This window comes from Chroicocephalus ridibundus, chromosome 9 (assembly GCF_963924245.1).
Source record: "Chroicocephalus ridibundus chromosome 9, bChrRid1.1, whole genome shotgun sequence".
NCBI lineage: Eukaryota > Metazoa > Chordata > Aves > Charadriiformes > Laridae > Chroicocephalus > Chroicocephalus ridibundus.
Window position 1 is genome coordinate 5,650,330 of NC_086292.1, and position 18,188 is coordinate 5,668,517.

The following is an 18,188-nucleotide window of genomic DNA, read 5'->3' on the forward strand; positions in this document are numbered from 1 at the left end:
TCTTGCCAAAACAGAACAGCCTGAATCTCAGAGAAGCAAAATAGTTCAAAAAGAGCTGAATCCAGCCCAGACCAGTGAATTTTGAGGCTGTCCTGCCTTGTCAACGCATTTAGCTGTCTTTGCAGATAAACTATTGGAAAAAACTTGTGGCAAGGAAGCGGCTGGGGGACAAGGTAGCGCTGATGATGGAAAAGGTGCTTTCTGCCTTGAATCCCAGGTACTAAAGTGCTGTTGCTCTGCTTGGTGATACTCTAGCTTCATCCCTCCGGAGAAGCAGCTGATCTGCCGCCATGAGCTTGCTCTCGGCAGCCTTGGCGCAGCGCAGCTCAGGCAGGGAACGGTGTCAGCGTCTGTCCCCTGTCCTGGGAATGGCAGCGGGTCTGTGAAGCCAGGAACGGCAAGGGATACACATCACAAGGGAGGGAGAATCACCCCGTTAGCAGCCTTGGATTCGGGCTGGTTTCCAGCAGCCGGAGGAAGGCCGGCGTTGCGCTGGGTGTGATAGCTGGGCTGGTTCTGTGTTGGCGCTCTCTGCAAGGCCTCTGGCAGCGTTTTGTCTCACCAGGGAGTGTCTAAGAGGCATTTTTGACCTTCAAGGAGAAATTACCTGTCTCTGAGGAGCAGCCTCTGCTACAGAGCCAGTTATTCCAGTACTGAACATCTGGAAAAGGCATTGAGTTTTTCGGGGTGTAGCTTGAAGTTGCTGTATGAATCAAACTTTCCAAACATCTCAGTCTGGTTTGCAGAAATTATTTTCTGCCGTCAGAGGTTTGGGGTTTTTGTTTTAACGTGAGGCGTAAGTTCCTGTGAAAAGCTTGTAGTTCCTCCCTGGTCCCAAAAGATTGTGTTCTGCGGTGGGTTTTCTGGTGGGCGCTGTGTGTGTGTGTGTGTTGTCAAAGTTTGTGTTTAGTGTTTCTGTGGCAACCTCTGAAGCTTTGAATAGCTGCTCTCATCCTCGGGCAGGCGTTTTGGTTTCTCGTGATGCTTTTCGTTTACTCCCAGTGTCGGTTTTACCTGGCAGCAGGGGCAAATTTGGCAAATGACGACCATTTGGAAAGTTTTCTGAGGGTGGGGCCGGGGACAGGCAATCGCTTTAGGGATCGCATCAAGCGGTGGCACTGACATTTCAAAAATGGGATTCGTGGTTTAAGGGCCATGGGAAATGACTGGACTTTGTTGTCCTAAGGATGAGATGCATAAGCAGGTAGGTGAGAGGGATGGTTAATACGTGCTGAAGGGTGAAGACCGTGAGTAGGCTGGCAAGGTATTCCTATCCCGGAGGATGCCGGGCTGTAGCTAGGAGTGCATGAGCTCTCCTTGGGCATAAGGGACAGAGAAAGTGAAAACCATGCACAAGACAACCAGATTTTCCCTTTTTCTCCTTCACAATGTCAGATACCAGCTTTCAAGTGGATCCTTTCAAGAGTTTTTTTTTATCGACAATTCAGCTTTCATCTTCACCTTTCTCATGTAATGAATAAAAAACCAAACCCTTATCTGACCCACTTAACAACATGGTAGGGATTTAAATTCCTTGGTGTAGTAAAACTTCGGGTAAGGAAAGGTTTACATTTGATCTCCAACTGTTCTTCGAGCCTTATGTTTGACAGTGCCGTGTGCCGGGGAACACGGTGTAAAATCTCGTTTGTCGCGTTGTGCGCTGTGTTAAGGAGCCACGTAAATGGGTCTGTGGGGGATCTCCCGGGGCTCAGCCCTGGGTAACTTCCCCAACGAAAAGGGATTTTACGCCTGTTGGAGTGAGACACCTTCTAAAATTAGAAGTTCCTGAGCGCGCTGTGGGTGTCGCCAAACAACAGCTTCCTTTGAAGTCTCTGTAAATGCACCGGTTTCTGTGCGAAGCCATAGGAGTGGCTCGACGCCGTGTGCAGAATCTATGGGCATCGTAACGTTTTATTTTGGAAATAGAACTTAAGTTGAAAGTGCTTTCAGAATGACTTCGGTGATGTGAGCTTCTGAATCGGCTCGGTGCTTATGTGCTTTATTTCTCTTCCTCTCGCAGCTCTGCAGAACTGAATATTCCTGGGACAGGAGGATTGTTATGGACCCAGAACGACTTCCATAAAATAAAAAGCGGCCTCCAACTTTTCTGAGAGAGCAGAGTGTTCTGCGGCATTCAGTATTGCACAAGAGAAGTGGCGTGGAAGAACTAGTAAAGGTGATGGGGAAACAGTCACTCCCAGGATATTGTTTTTTCTTGAAGATTTACTGATTTTTTTAATTTTTTTTTTTGCCATGTAAAATGAATATTTGATAAAGGTGGTGTGGTTTAAGTCCCACGTGTAGTAACCATTGCCTTGCTTAACCACTGTCATGAACTTTTAGCTCTAGTTGATGTTTGGCAAATACAGTGGGAGCCCTTTGGAATCCTTCAGTGCTCCTTAATTTGTTTTCGTGGTTAATAAATACAACCGACTGAAGGCAAACCTTCTTTCTGCATCCTGTTTTCCCTTTTTCACTCAGGTCTGCTGGAGAGTGTTCCCTGGTCCTCCTTAGCCAGACTATTGAGCCCTTCCTGTTTCAGTGACGCTGATATTGTCTTGGTTCCATGATTTTGCAGGGATAAGGTGGTGCTGCCATTTTCGTCTAGCTGGGATTTCACATGAAGCTTCAGGGATCCAGCCTAGTTAGAGCACGGCTGAACCCACTCTACTGCATAAACGTCTTTGAAAATTATTTTTCTCACCTTTTTTTTTTTTTTTTCTTTTCAAGTGGTAGTCTTGAGGCCGCTACTGTCTCTTTTTAATTAGTTTTCTACTTGATGTTATTTCTATTCATGATTTGGCTGGGGTTGGTAACTGGTGCGAGAGCTGGTGCGATCGCGGCAGGGATGGGCTTGAGCGCCTTGTTGGAAAGTTGTTGAGAAAAAGGACTTACAGCTCGTTTTTCCGAAATTCAGTTTCCTTTACCTGGATTAAAGGTTCTTAGGAATTGGAGGCTTCTGGAATTACCTATCAAAAAATAGGAGTTTGAGCATGTATTTATGGCAGGACTCCTCAGTAAGGATTTGTTGGAGTGTATCTGCCAGAGGGTAAGACGCGGCCTTTCGCGGAGTCAGTCCAGTAACTTGCGGTATTTACGGACTGAAGAGGAACATGTCGGCGCGGCGCTGTGAAATGGCATCTTTGTAGTTCTTCAGAGCTACTGCTGACGTATGTGCTCGTGCTCTGGAAAAAGAGGTACGAAAAGGGCCCTACAAGCGCAGCAGTAGGTGGGACAGGATGAATCGCAAGTTTAGAACAGCAGCGTGGTGGATGCTTCGGGCTGGCTCTCAAGGCGTAGCTCGGTGTCCGTAATGGAAGGGTTATTTCTTTGTTCTGAGTTTTTTTTGTCATTCTGTTCTACTGCACTTACTCTTCACCAGATCAGCCAAAAGTTGTTTAAAATGGATGAGACCTTGTACATTTCCTTCTCTAAAAACAAGCAGCGCTAATGCAAAAGAAAACAAACTTCTCTTTCTGTTAGGAGGGATTTTTTCATCTAAGCCCTTCCCCTTTCGGGTATCTTTAGAAATGTCTCTTAGCCAGCAGTTCCTCAAGCTTATTTAGGAAATTCTGAGTGAAGAGGATTTTTCTTTTACATTTGGTAGAGTACGAAATTACTTAAATTATTATATTTGTTATTTCTGAGGTCTGTCGATGCAAACAAGCCGAACAGTTCAAAAAAAGGAGAGCGCGATGCTGGCAAACGCTGGGCTCTCTGGAACCTTCTTCCCCTTTGGTAAAGGTTTACTTGGTAAAATCCCGTCCTGCTCTGGTTTCTTCCTCACCCGCGGTCACTGCCCCGCGTCTCTGCCATTACCCCACCTAGGGAATGATGGAATAAACCTTCTGTCTTTGATCTAATTGCAGAGTCAAATAAAATCGTTAAACGCAGCGCTGTGGGTGGCTTGTAGAAAAGCACAAAACGGGCAGATGCTTTAAAAAAAAAAGAATAGCAAGACCTGAGGAGAAGCCCTAGCAATGGCGTGAATTTTACACAGAGCGGTACTGGGGGGGGGAGGGGAGCAGGCGTGAAACAAAGGGAAAACAAAGAAAATGGGAAGGGCTGGAGAAAAGAAACACACAAACGTTTAGATTAAGATTTTTTTTTAAAGGGGGCTTCTACTAAAACAACAGAAGTGTAAAACTGGGACACTTTTGCGTTGCTTTGTTCAGGATGATGAAACAGGGTGTTTGTTTAATCTGACTAATTCACAGGAGGAACGATTTTGTAGCTACTTTCCCAAGTACCTGGGAAACGACGACGTTACTATCAATAATGCATAATAAATGCATAGATAATCTTAACAATTAAGGGCAGCCACTTCAAACGACTTAAAAAGCAAGTAAGTAAACTGTGTATTTGGTACTTCTGGGGTCTGTCAATGCAAACAGTTCAAAAAGGAAAAGGCGATGCTGGCAAAATACTGGCTACGTATCATTTTTTTCCCCATTTGTAAAAGTTTAATTGATAAAATTTGTTTTCAGCATTTCTTTGCCAGAAGTGTACTCGGAGTGGGGAGCTTGAAGGCAATGTTGATGGATTCCTAAATTACTTGATTTCTCCTTTGCACTGGGCAGGGATTCTTGAGGCTGCTTCCTCCCCGCAAAAAAAACCCCCGTGTCCAGAGGGATGCTATAGAAAGGCTCAGCACTGGAAGCAGGGACTCTGTGGGATAAATCCTGCAAATGGGAATTGCTGAGGCAGTGAAGGGCTGGGGCCGCTGCTTTTGTGGCCTGTGACCCCTTTCGGCTTTTGCCACTTTTTGAATTTCTTGTCAGTGTAAGCAACTGGACGGAGGCGTGGGACCTTCTTAGGAGAATTTCTTCCTGGCTGTCCAAGTCTCTAATATTCTGGTTTCCGATTCCCAAAGGCAGCTACCCCTGACAAGGACTTCAGCCCTACCCAGGGCTTACAGCCTGGGACTGTCGACTCTAACTAGTACTTGTCCTCAGGCGTGGTGCACTTCGGGGTGTAAATTAAGCACAAACAGCCCAGGATTAGGAAACAGCAGCTTTGTGATGCAGGTGGTGCATTGGTTTTGTGCCGTCTTCTGAATCGCCTGGTTCCTGGCCCTTGTGAGAGCAAACGTGGTATCCCCGAGAGGAGAGAGAGGATCGTCCTGTACCACTTTCCTTCCCCCAAGTTAAAACCCTCCGAGTCCAAGCAATGGTCGTAAATGATGTTGTATCACCTGCCCCATAGTACGGGAAATAATGGAAGTAAAACTCTTGTCCGGTTCTTCACAGATTTAAGCACAGATGGAAAATCTGAGCATTAGGTCTGATTTCAGAATCTGGGTATTTTTTAGTAAACTCAGCTAAAAATACCGAGAAATAATTTGGACAGACTACAAGAGTTGTTTTGGACAAAGCAGCTTTTTGGGGCTCTCGCCTAACGAGGGTTACAAAATCAAAAGCCAGAAACAAATACTCCAATGGCTCTCAGTTTTATTAAATAAGCAATTTTTAAATATATATAAAGTATAACATGTTTCATATTATTAAATAATTGTGCAAACCTTTTACACAGAGCTGGGGTGGGGGGAGGGGATGGGTAATAGCCTATTTTTTTTTTTATTTTTTTTTTTTAGATTCTTCTCTCCAATTCTTTTAATACATTTACAATCTTTAAATACCACAGACCAAAATCCTAGATATTGTACAGTGGCTCTTCAAAGGCTACCCAAACACTGGCATGAGAATGACTTAAGGGAGGGTGCACGGCTCTCGTTCCAGTTGAAGTAGTGCAAGAACTGCAGTGAGTAGGGGCTGTGTCACAGAGAGAAGCTGGGGGTAGGTAAGAGGAGCATTCAATAAATACCGTAGAAATTACAGCAACAGATCTAATGATCTGACTACTACGAGTCCTGTAGTACCAATGTTTCGGGTAAACTTTTGGCAAGTCAAAAGAAAGTAATATCTCAACTGCGTGGAGCGGAGTCGCCCAGAAACGAGGCCTGTTCCTGCTCTCTAGCCTGGAGTTTTAAAAATTACTGTAGTCAAAATATGTCCCTTGAAGTGTTCCTGCTGGTGCCTCGGTTATACATCGCAGGTATTTTTTAAACTGAATTATTTGGGCGGATTCTTCGCGTATTCTGACTTTATCATTCGTTTCAAAAATGCCAAAAGTCACGATTTGAGGCAAACTGGCATTAGAAGTAGGTAGGGGGAAACTCGCCTAGATGGATGGTTTGGGTTTGGTTTTCTAGTGAGGATCCTTCTGCTTGTTCTAAGCGACCCTATCCACCCCTTCTGTTTTCACATTTACAGTTAAAGCATTTTTTACAGAAGCTGAACAGACTCATGCTAGGGAATGAAGTACATGCAGCAGCAACTAGAGCAGCGCACGCTTATTACTACAGAGATTTACGAATACCACGTACTGGTTTAACATCCATTTTCACTCATTTTGTCATTAAGACTTACATTATATTTGGGTCAACCAAAAAAACCCAAAGAGATTTATAAAATTTTACAACAGTTAAACAGTAATGTTTCATTCTACAAATGAATAAAGCCAACTACTGCAGCTCAATACGACAACAACAGGACTAACAGTAGTGAAATCATCTCTATGTACAATTTAATATATTAATGACATGTAATTCTTAAAAAAAAAAAAAATTAAAATTAAATAACTTACACATCGTAAAGCATTTGATTTTTGATGGATGAATTTAAGGTTATACACTTTTCAGTGACAAATTATGTGAAAGTAATCTAGCTAAAGATGAAAGATCAGTAAGTCAGAACTCCCGGAGAACGCTCTGGCCCCGGCAGAGCCCCCACGTCTACGGCTGAACTCTTCTGATTGCAGCGGGCCGGGATTTTTTACCTTCCCACTTTTGGTTTTCCCCATCTAGAATTGCAATTTCATGGATTTTTATTAAAATAGAGTTTCTAGAACTGCTCTGCTACAGTTGTAAAAACATTTAAATACCATGCTCTCAAAAAGAGCATTTATACAAAGTCTTGTATTTACAGTATAGACAGTTGTGGTCGGGCGGTACCGAGATCAACTCTTCCATGTAAGAAGAAATCTAAGCTTATGCGCTGAAGATTAATGAACGTGTCAGTGTTTTGAATTGGCTTGTAAACATATCTCAAAACGGACGTGGATGACCGAAGTATCACTTAAAGTAGTTGATTAGGAAAGACTACATCAGATACAAAAGTTTCGTTACCTCTAAGGAGGACTAAAAGAAGCACAAAATCTGCAAATTATTTCCACAAGGCGCCGCTGCCCCGGCCGTAAGTCTGCGCGCGAGAGATGCCAACAGCTTCCTAGAAAAAGACAATTATTTGCCCTCAAAGTGCCTTAGGGAAATAGTGTGCTGGGTTTGTATTGGCATAGCATTCCCCTTGTGTAAAACTGAATTATTTCATCAGTAAGACAAAAGTTAGTGAAAATTAAAATGACTAGACAAATCCTACAAAAACGAGTATCTCCAGAAACCACCCAAGGCATCGTACAGAAATTTCTGCTCAGTTTTCCACGTTAGGAAACATCAAAAACACCTACTAAACCTCTCTTAAAATAGCTTATCTTTGTAATTGGAGAAAAAGGGAACAAACATTTTTCTACATACAAATATTTAATTCCATGCAAGATGGAAAAACGTTGAGTGCACAATAAACTTCATTGTATACCTAAATAATTTATAAATTAATCCGTTCAGAATAAAGCAGGGTCTATAGCAATTATATCGTTACATTTTTAAACACATGCAGATGAGTCAACAGCAACTTTTTTACATAAAGGTTAGTGCAAGAATGTATCCGCTTAATAAATAGACCAGAGAGAACTATGTAATGCTTCGAGGTGTACACACAGTATCTGTGCACGTAATAAACTGGTTCTGAAAAGTTGTCCTTGTTTGTCTATAAACTACAAGTGCCCATTTTTAAATAAAAAAGATCCATAATTACTCATGGGCTACTTCCCTGTGACACACGGTGTCACAAACATTGTGGTGAAAATGTAATACTGAAGTTAATCTAGAGATTTATTAGTATTATTTTTTTTTTTTTTATACACAGTTTTTATACAATCAAGAAAAAGAGATACAATTTGTATCAACAAACAAAAGGTCATTTCTGGTTATTTGAGGCATTGCTCTCAGCTGCTTATACCATGCAAGAGAAGAGAATAAGAATTAATCGCAAATTAAAAATATAAAATGCTGGTTAGTAAGAAATGTTTTTGAAAACCGGTCAAGAGTTAAATCTGTTTTCCCCAGCTCCTATAGATGTCTGAAGATTTATTTTTTTCCCCATTAACAAAGACGATAAGGAACTAATTAAACCTGAAGTTATTTTTAAACACCAAGTGTAAATACGGAATCACCTTCAAGTTAACTCATTTTCAATATACAATGACATGGTCATTATATACGTTACCTGTACCAAGGTACACGTATCCTGTGCGAAACGATACGGTTATCAAATCTGCGTAAATTAACTGTACTTGCACCTGTAATTATGGTTTGTTTGGGGTTTTTTTTTTATATGACAGGAACGTATTTTGCACATGATAAAGAGCCCACGAGGTATTTTGAATCAAAGCAACCATTACAGTAACACAAGTGGAAGAAATTGGAGAACTTTGTTCCCAGACGAACAGATAACTAGAAAGCAGCATGCAAGCCATTATCAAAACACCAGAAACAACCCTGACTGCAGCCTCACGTTCCGTGTGTTTCACAGTAAGAAACATTTAGGCAGTGTCACACCTTCTCATGAAGAAACAAAAGGCCATAAACCAGGCCTTCTCAACTTTCATGAAAAAAACTACAGTAGAAGTCAACAAGTCCTAGCTCGAGACGTATCGAGTTAGTAATGGTTCGAAATGTTGAAATATACAATGGATTCAAAAAAGGGCGTCCAGTCAGTGCAGCTTAAAAAACAATAAACGCCTCTTTTGGAGACATTTAGCTACAAAGGTTCCCACCCTGAGCAAGATACCAGTTGCGCAAACAATGCCACACGAAATTATCTCACCTGTTGAAACAGGAACTCTAAAAGCCTTCAGGAGGCAAATGCACACCTTTGCGTGGATCTGAAGAGCAAAAAACCAGGGCAGCTTTGCCACAAACCCAAACTGTAGCATCTCTTTTCCAGAAGCACCTTCCCCAGGCCTCGACCCCCTTCTCCAGCCATCCCACAGGCTGGGCTCGCTCAGACACCGTCCTTGCCCCCAGAGGAAGGGCTGTAGTTGCCGATGAACTTCCAGTTTCCGCCGCTTCGGGCTGAGTAATCCGATTTACATAAACCCGACACGTTATTTTCAGCTTGTCTAGTCCTCTGGGCAGCAGCTGCTTACTGCACAGCTGAGAGGCGGTTCTGAAGAGAGAAGCTACAGTTAAAACTTCTTTTCGTTTATCGAACGGCGCTGACGCCTTCACGCTCCTTAATGATTTTGGTCCTAATTTAATAAAATATTTTGGCTTCTGTTGGATTGAGCCAGCGTATTGGACAATGTAATAGATACTCAAACTCTTCAGGGAACCGTTTTGAAATTTAAGTAACAACAACAATATTGACATTCAAAAGCTGAAATCAGGTTTTTTTTCCCTTTTACAAATTGACCATTTTAATTTTTGTCATTTACTTTTTCTTCAATATTTAACATGCCGGTAGGCAGTGTCCAATGACAAAGCTGAAACCCTTAAAGTCATCTGGGTGTGTATAGAGCATACTTTTAAAGGCCAATTAGGTATTTATAAGCAAATTGAATGTGTACACTAATACATGCAATATAATTGCTAACAATAATTTTGTAGTAACAGCTTTGAGACACTGAACGTGACATTGTAGTTCTTAATGAGCTATCCATGCAGCAAGGTATGCATTTCCTATAAAATACTATTAAAAATCCCTATATTTAAAATCTTAAAATTTACAATACAATCAACTTTTATATTGTGCCTCAGCATATATATACGATTGCTACTGTGTACAGAATTTTATACTATCTTAGTAGAAAATATTTACAATAGATTGGCCCCTTCCTTCTTCATTTAAGTTTTCCTCCTGGTTCTTCGCGCTGTACAGTTTCATTTATCCAAAAGAGGCTGTAAATGCTTTAACGCCCTGTTCTTAATTTGGCAACAATCATAGCTGCCAGCTGTTGTGCATCTGTCATGTGGGGATTCTTTTCCATCACAGAAAGGACAATGCTCGGAGGGAAAATATTGCAGAGGTTCTTGTAAGTTTGATACTGATGTTCTGGGATGATGTGTGGTTCCCGCGGCTCACCACATATCCCAATCCAGGGATTCCTCCAGAGTTGCTCCATCTTCTCAGGCATGCTCCTTACCATTACGGGTTCGTAACACGGCTGCATGAGGTTGTTACTCAATGGATACGAGTGGTAAGTGTACGAGTCCGACGCACATGGTAATGGATCCCAGCTGGCATGCTGCTCTCGACAGAGAGGCGGTCTTCTCTGCCTCGTAGGGTTACTTTCATAAAGCCGTGAGTCAGAAATACTGTCCATTCTTGTCATGACCAAGGCACGGCTTGGTTGAGCAGTTGATGGATGAACATTTTGAGGCACAGGGTATTCTCCTGGACAACTGGACCGTGCTCCAACAACTGGATGCTGGGCATGTAGGCCTAAGTGGGAAACTGACTGTTTGCGAAGGGATTGCTTAGGCTCTTCAGTTCCGTAACTCTGAACTCTATTTAAGGCTTCATGGTAACCATGGGAAAAAGGCTGAACACGATTTTGCGATGGCAGTCTGTGGATCTTCACATTGTCTTCTGGACTGGCATCTGCTACACCCAGATACAAGTCATTGTAAGAGGAATAAGAATCATTACTTGTATGGCTTAAGCAATTGTCAGGACAGGGGCTTGAGTTTCTAGAATACATCCCCTGGTCCATATCCGCCCCGTAATAATCTGTGTTACGGATACTACTTATGCTCAAGTTGGAGAAATCACTGAGTAAGGAGTAATAGCCATGGTCCCCCAGTGATTCGTATTTGGGATACTGGTCAGTATAGCTAACTGAGGTGCCATGGCTATTGGTGACTAGTATAGGAGGATATTGCACACTGGACATATGTTCCAGTGAGGATTTCTGATGCATGAACTGTGAGGAACCTGGCACCGGACTGCTTGCAGAACGAGTATTTAATGCACCAGCTGCATGGCTTTTTGGTGGAGGGAGCGTTGGTACACTTAATGCAGAAACCAGAGACGGGACAGAGCTGGCCTCGGACTTCCGGGCTACTGATAACTTTTCCTCAGGCTCCACAGCTACTGATCTAATGCTTGGATCTGACTGACGTTTTGGGGCAATGCGCTTCACTTCAGAACTGATCTCTCCTTTGGAGCTGGATGGCCCTGTGCCACATTTGGCCAAGGCTCCCTCACTCATAGTTTTCACAGCAGATAATTTGGCACTTATTCGAAGCTCATCCGCTACTGACCTTTGAGGCTGGTTTGCCCGTTCTGGGTGGTAATATTTACATTTGTGCCCATAGGTGCACTTTTTACCTGGAAGAAAAGTGTTTTCACGTTAAACAAACCAAAAACTAATCCATACCACCAGTTACTATCTTTTTTTTCTTTACATCTTTCACCACTTCTCAATAGTAATGTTTCTATGTTAAACCCCTAAGGAATAATTATATATATTGTATATACAGGCAGTCACAAACTCCACTACCTGCATCCGCGTATTTCACTCTATCGAGGGCGAGACACCGCTCTTCTTCCTACAGGCTCATGACTTCAATACTGACAACAAACTCAATCCTATCTAATGCAGTCTGTACGGTTAGGAATCTCCTTCCATGAATACAAACCAGAAGAAAATAGCAAAAAGCTGTGTTATCCACAAGGTATATCTGATAATCCTTAATTTTCTGCTACACTGTTTTTATTAATATGAGTATGAAGGGTATAAAAATGGACATAGTCTTCAGATGGCAACACGAAAAACGGCTTCTTTTTCTTTCTCCCAGTACTGACAAGATGTTAATTAATTTCTTGCTTCACCTACCTTTGAATACAGTAAATCAATCTGACTTCAGCACTTACCATAAGGACACGGTTGTTTCTTATGTTCAGGAATAACTGGCCTTTTCCTTAAGAAATTTTCAAGGCTTGGACCATGGCGTCCTAAAGGATCATCAGGAGGCATAAATCTAAGGGGAAAGAAATGAAACGTGAATTTCAGTTTTTACTGAGGATTCTGAATTAGCAAATTCCCTTACTTTTGAAGAAAAAAGCATACTTGTCATTCACAAAAGAATACATTAGCAGCCGCTCCTCTATGAACTTCTTCCATTCTGGTTTTTCATTTTGAAGATCCCGATAGTTGTCATTTGATACAATGATGCCATCTGAGTCAAAAGCCAGTTTTACTATGAATCGATCATCATAGCAAACTACTCTTCTTCCCTGAACTCTTCGAGATGGGGTGAAAACAAGAATTTTTTCTTTCTCCAATTTGCGCAAGATTTCCTGATCTGTAAAATAATTTTATTTGAGCAGCTTTTAGAAAAGTTTCGAAAGACAGAAATGCAGCCTTTGAAATAAGAAACTTCTTGCTTTCTTTTCCGACAAAGTACTTTGTAATTATGTTCGTATACGGTCCCCATTATTATTAAAAAATACCTAGATGCAGAGTGCCATTTTATTTCTGACATTTCAAAGCACTGGGTAAATATTCAATATTTGAGCTTCACAACCACTCTGCTCCTCTGTAAACAACCATGTACCTTTACTCAGTCTTCCTGAACACATCAAGAACTCAGTTGTTGCTGTATTACAACAGCCTTCTTGTTAGCCCAGAGTAAAACAAAAGTACTTTCTATGGGTCAAAACACATCCTGCCTCCTCAGTGTTCAAGATAATCCTACTAAACGAGTCCCTGGCCTGATACTACTCATTATTCACCCAGCAACTAAGAATCAGTTCCTATATGCTTAACAATGTTTGCTAATGGGAAAATTATGACTACTACTCCAAAGTGTCGAAACGATGCAGTAATGTTACCAAAACCAGCATTGTTTACAGATGCAGATACTTAAATGCGTGTTTCATCACCAGGGAAACTGTTGTGTTTTCAAACGAACGGTTGAGTGCGACCTCATCGTGCAACATCACATCCACAGCCCAGTCTATAGTACCATCAGACAAGATGACATGGTTGTGTCTTAATGCAATACCTTTTTTTATTTTTTTTTTAACCAATGAATCAAAGAAAACCTTGATCTGTCACCTGTAATTGGTGCATCGGGTCGAGACTGTTCTTTTCTCCATGCAGGTACAAACACAGTGATATCTTTATGTCCTTTTTCCAGAAACCAATCCACAGCAAGCTGAATTCCCCGACAGGAAAATCCTTCTTTATTCCCATGGCTGAAAAATATGCAGAAGTTTTAGAAACAGCAAGGGCAAAGGTTACATTTGGTTTTGGGTTTTGTTGTTGTGGTGTTTTAGGGTCTTCTATTTGGTTTTTTTTCTTCTAAAGCTGCCATGGTCTAAAGGATATAAGGGAAACAAAGTCCGTAAAGACAGGCAAACTTTAGACTAGTTTATGTAACTGGAAAAAGACATTTGTCCAAGCGATCAGATTGCAGCAACACTGCTACTTAAAACTCTAGCAATTGTGAAATTTCACTATCCCAAAAGCAAAAAAACAGGAAGGTTTTCCGCTTTTTCATTAAAAAAACTGAGCTAATGAAAAATATCACTTTCCCCAACAAACTGAACTTACCTTAAATAGTACCATAAAAAGTTATCAATAACAAAAAAGGAATGAACTAACAATGCTATCTGTCACATATAAAAATCCAGATTTTAAACATCCAGATTAAAAAAAAAGTAATCTAAATGTTCTGCATCTTTTATTAGGACTTTTTCTTTAAGGGAAAGGAATAACTCTCTCAAAGCTGTTTAAGGCCCACCCCCCATCAAAAATTTGTTTTCTGAAACACACAGGACTCTCTAAAACAGCACACAATTCAGATAAAGGGGTTTAATTTTTAAAATGCCTACGGAGTTTCTCCAAGGGAAAAAAAGAAATTACTTAGACGTTTGATAGAAACTAAGTAGAATCTTACTCAGTCTACCCCAAGGGTGCGCCTATGTTGATTTGCTAAACATAGGGTGGACTAAAGAATCAGGTTTTAAATTCTCTAAGGAAATAGTTTAGGAGAACATGAATAATACAAAAGCACACATAGGCAACACTGAATTACAATATCCTCAGTAGGTAGTCTACACAGATAAGGGAGACACAGATCTCTGCATTATGGCTGGATTTCATATTTGGATTCAAGCCAACGTTTTCTTTGTCTAAAAAAACAGAGTGCATATATTACTGCTACACCATATATTTGAATAATAAAAACTAAGAGTTCCGGTTCTTTTCAATTAATACAGCAACTACTTGAGAAAAAAAATAAAATAAATAAGTAATTTTTTCTTCAGTTATGATGAGAGTGATACTGCCCAGTTAGTTTGCCACCCACCGGTCATTACTTCCGAAGAGACTCCTATATTAACTTGTGAAGAAAATTAATTAATTTCTTCCAATGACTCCATCCATTGCTAAATCACATCAGTGATGCCATACTGAGGAGTGAGATCCTCACCACGAAAAAGCGGTTGAGTGGCCAGGCCAGGGAGGGTTATGGAACGCTGGAAGCGCAGGGAGGCTGTGCGCACCCATGATGACCCCTATTCTGGAAAAAAAACCCACCCAAGGGGCCCAGGTAGCAGTGCTGGGCAGAAAACACAGGAGAGAACTCTGCAATAGCAGCCCTGAAGCGCGTGGGCAGTCCAGGCAGTTGGCTGTAATTAAGGAGGCTTCGTGGCACTATATAACCGTAGGTCCTCCCACTACATAAAGCAGCTGGCATTTGTACACAATGTGGCATCCAGCTGCTGCACCACCCTGTTCCAAGCTGTTAGTTCTATGTAGCATCCCCCAGAACTGTTTACTTCAAGAAAACTTCAATACTGAAAATGGAAACGGTTCCATTTTCCATATATAGCCACCTTTCAGTTACAACATACATGTTTTACCGTAAAGGCAAGGCCTCCACTTGCATCATCAATAATTGCAGACTTGATGATCCACATGGGTCCACTCCAACTTGAGATATTCTATCATTCTATGATTCTATAAACAGAGCAGCAGTTCTAAGCTACACAATAGTAAGTGCACACACACACTTTTCTCCAGTTGCTGCCACATTACGCTCAGGAATAACTCACGCAGTACAGAGACTGCAAATTCAACTGGCACAGAAAAAAAGGTAAGAAAATTTAAATCCAATATTGGTGATGTTGTTTTACAGAAACATCTTTTGGACTGATGTAACCATAACTTGGCACTGGAAAATCCTGTATATAAAATATTCTAGGATTTGGGTGCGCCTATGTATTTAAAAACTCAGAGCACTCAATAAACCTATAAAAAAAAAATCGACGTTTTTTTTTAATACATTGGAAAAAGTAATTCAGATCACAAATTCTTTTAGAGCAGAAAGCTGATACTAAAGGAAATCTATTGTACAAACACTACCCGAAGAAATCTTGATACCACTGATCACTAAGCAGACTGTTTAGAGAACTCCCTTGCAGAAAATCATACTTTCTCAATGATAAACAAATCATTGGCCACTGAACTGTGTACTCCGCAGACATGCTGGAGGGTGGCATGGGACGGGTATCTCTTGAGTTAGTGTTGACCCAAGCAGCCAAGTGCACGTGTGTACACAGGTGTCTGTAATTACAATCACCATAGCTGTGGCGTCAGCACATTTAGCTCATCCATATCCCTGTACTGACACAGCTAAATTGCTTTGAATTCTGAGCAGGCTTGATCAGCAGGAGCTCAAATACCCTGAAGTCCACTGCGCATCATCAGCATACGCTGCATGTCATTTTAGAAAGAAGCAAGTTTTCCTCCCCTATTTGGATGCCTCTGGATACTGAAGAAAAATAACTTTCAGCATTGTTTAAGGACTTCAAAAAATTAAACCCATCCACACAAAAGCACACTACAGATAGACTGCTAGAACAAAAGATTTGAGGGGAGAACTTGGTTTGAAAAGGCGGGGAGGGAAACTGGAACACAGATTACATGTAAAGGAATAACAGCATAATTAAAAGCCTGGACTAAAGAGTCCATAAAAAAAATGTATTATCAGTGTAAATATACTACACAACTTAAAATTACTTTGCCATCAATACTGTTTTTTCTCATAAATATTTTAGTGATTTATTCTTCTCAAATATTGTGACAAGGAGACCCACCTCATAGCCACATTGCTTCCATCAATGACAATTGGCCTCAGGTTATCACTGTTATCCACAACTTCATCTTCAAGTGACAATTCAGGGCTTGCTATTTCCTTTGGGCAAGGGCCTCTTGGCACCAGAGTACTAGTGGTACTGCTGGCACTGCTTTGTCCCTCTGATTCACTTTTGTTGCCAAGTCTCACAAGCTCTGCCAGAACATCATTGATGAGCGCGTCTGCTCCCAATTTATTCAGTACAGCCTGGATCTGATCTCCTGCATACCCAAGCTTTAAAGCAAAATCCATTTTAGCTTGGTATTCCTTGTCCAAATTTGTTTTGCATTCGTCTAGCTTCAAGTCTTGTGTGATACTGCTCTGTGAAAAACTTGGGCGATCCAAACAAGGGGACCGACAGAGCGGCCGATGTGGTTTAGTGGAAACCTCCTTTTCTCTCCACTGAATATTGCTACAGGTGCTTCTGAAGTATGGTTGCTCAGGTTCACTTTCTGAGCTCGTCCATTCCTCAGATTCAGCACTGCATTCCCCAGCATCTTGTTCCACATTTCTGTCTTCTCTGGAGTGCCTCTTCTCCATTTTCAGCTTCCCTACCATAGACCAGGCCGTCATCACGTTCAGCTTCCAGCCAGAGAGCTCAGTTCTTCATTTCCAACGCCACCTGGAATTCATACTCAGTTGCACCATGTTGGCCAATTCAAAGTTTACACGAGGCTGGAGTTAATTTGCCTTGCTTACTACGTTCTGGCACCACCAACATGAAGTTCCTTTAAAAAAAAAAAAATTAGCTTTTGACAAATTCTGCGAAATACTCAGCTACAATGATTTTGTTTACAAGTCAGTAGAGGTCCCTAGTCATTCACATTTCTGTGTAAAAATTGATCATAATAAAGCATATAATTATGTTGTCTCTTTAATAACAAATTAAACTCTCTTTCCCTCCCCCAGTTACTCTACGTACAAAAAAAAAAAATTACACTTCCCACACAATAAACTTACAGCTGAAATTAATGGAGTATCTCAGTAATATTTAAAGATAATGAAACAGAAAAGGGTGACCCACCACTTTCACTAGAAACCTGTCTTTACAGTCTTCTACGACAGGAACAGCCTGTCTACATCAGGAACAACTGTGTGGAGTTCCAGTATGCATAAAATTTAACACAAACCTTTTCAGCCTCTTTCAGTAAGGATTTACTATCAGAAACAACTAAGTTTACTGCAAGCTGGCTGCCAGTAGACATGTAAAGGTCAATAACAAGATGCACAAAGGTACTACACGACAATCATCTTGTGCTGTTTACTGTACCTACTGCACTGAAAATTCCAAAATCAAGGATGGATCTTACTGCATTTTGTCAGAAAGTGAGGATAGACAATCATAATTCTTGTCTTATACCAGAAGAAAAATTGTTCAAGGAATTCTAGTGAGAGATCTGCCAAAGTAGAAGATTCAAGTGACCTGCGAAGGGCTGAACTGATGTCACTGAGCCTTTGAAAAATAGTTTTTAAAAGGAATTGCACCCACAGTAGTGCATGTTTAAGATAAAATGGTAAACTAAATGTAAGTGCAGGTAACTAGAGAAAACTGATTACCAAAGTAATTAGCTAGAGGCCTGCTTTCAGAAAGCTGCAAGTCCCACTTTCCTCTCTGTAAAACTGCAGACTTGAGAATGCAGAATCCAGTGTGAGTAACAAAAAATAATAATGTAATAGTCTTGAAGAAACCATTTATTTTAAACGCGCTTTCTCATTTTGATAAATCTTGCTTTTGTTAGTCACCTTTTTTAGGTGTAACCACAGACAAAGAGAAGAAAGACTGTAAGATAGGAAAATGAAAAGGTACCAAACTTCTGAAAGAGCACAGTTTTAAAGCTACATCTACTGCAGAGACTTCTGCCAG

The 18,188-nt window shown here is 41.1% G+C and overlaps 2 protein-coding genes across 4 annotated transcripts in view; one reads left to right on the forward strand and one right to left on the reverse strand.

The window, feature by feature from the left end:
* Nucleotides 1-2,444, forward strand: part of LAS1L (LAS1 like ribosome biogenesis factor) — a 33,613-nt gene extending 31,169 nt beyond the window's left edge. The window contains exon 13 of the mRNA XM_063345671.1: nt 2,021-2,444. Within this exon, the coding sequence (XP_063201741.1) occupies nt 2,021-2,111 (91 nt within the window). The 3' untranslated portion in view covers nt 2,112-2,444. The remainder of the gene's footprint in view (nt 1-2,020) is intronic.
* Nucleotides 2,445-5,459: 3,015 nt separating this feature from the next.
* The window catches only part of ZC3H12B (zinc finger CCCH-type containing 12B), a 31,327-nt gene continuing 18,598 nt past the window's right edge, over nt 5,460-18,188 (reverse strand). For all 3 annotated transcript variants that reach the window (XM_063345668.1, XM_063345670.1, XM_063345669.1), the window contains exons 2-6: nt 16,287-17,052; nt 13,240-13,379; nt 12,250-12,484; nt 12,054-12,160; nt 5,460-11,507 (exon numbers count right to left, since the gene is read on the reverse strand). In XM_063345668.1, coding sequence (XP_063201738.1) covers nt 10,087-11,507; nt 12,054-12,160; nt 12,250-12,484; nt 13,240-13,379; nt 16,287-16,897 — 2,514 coding nt within the window. In that variant the 5' untranslated portion in view covers nt 16,898-17,052 and the 3' untranslated portion in view covers nt 5,460-10,086. The remainder of the gene's footprint in view (nt 11,508-12,053; nt 12,161-12,249; nt 12,485-13,239; nt 13,380-16,286; nt 17,053-18,188) is intronic.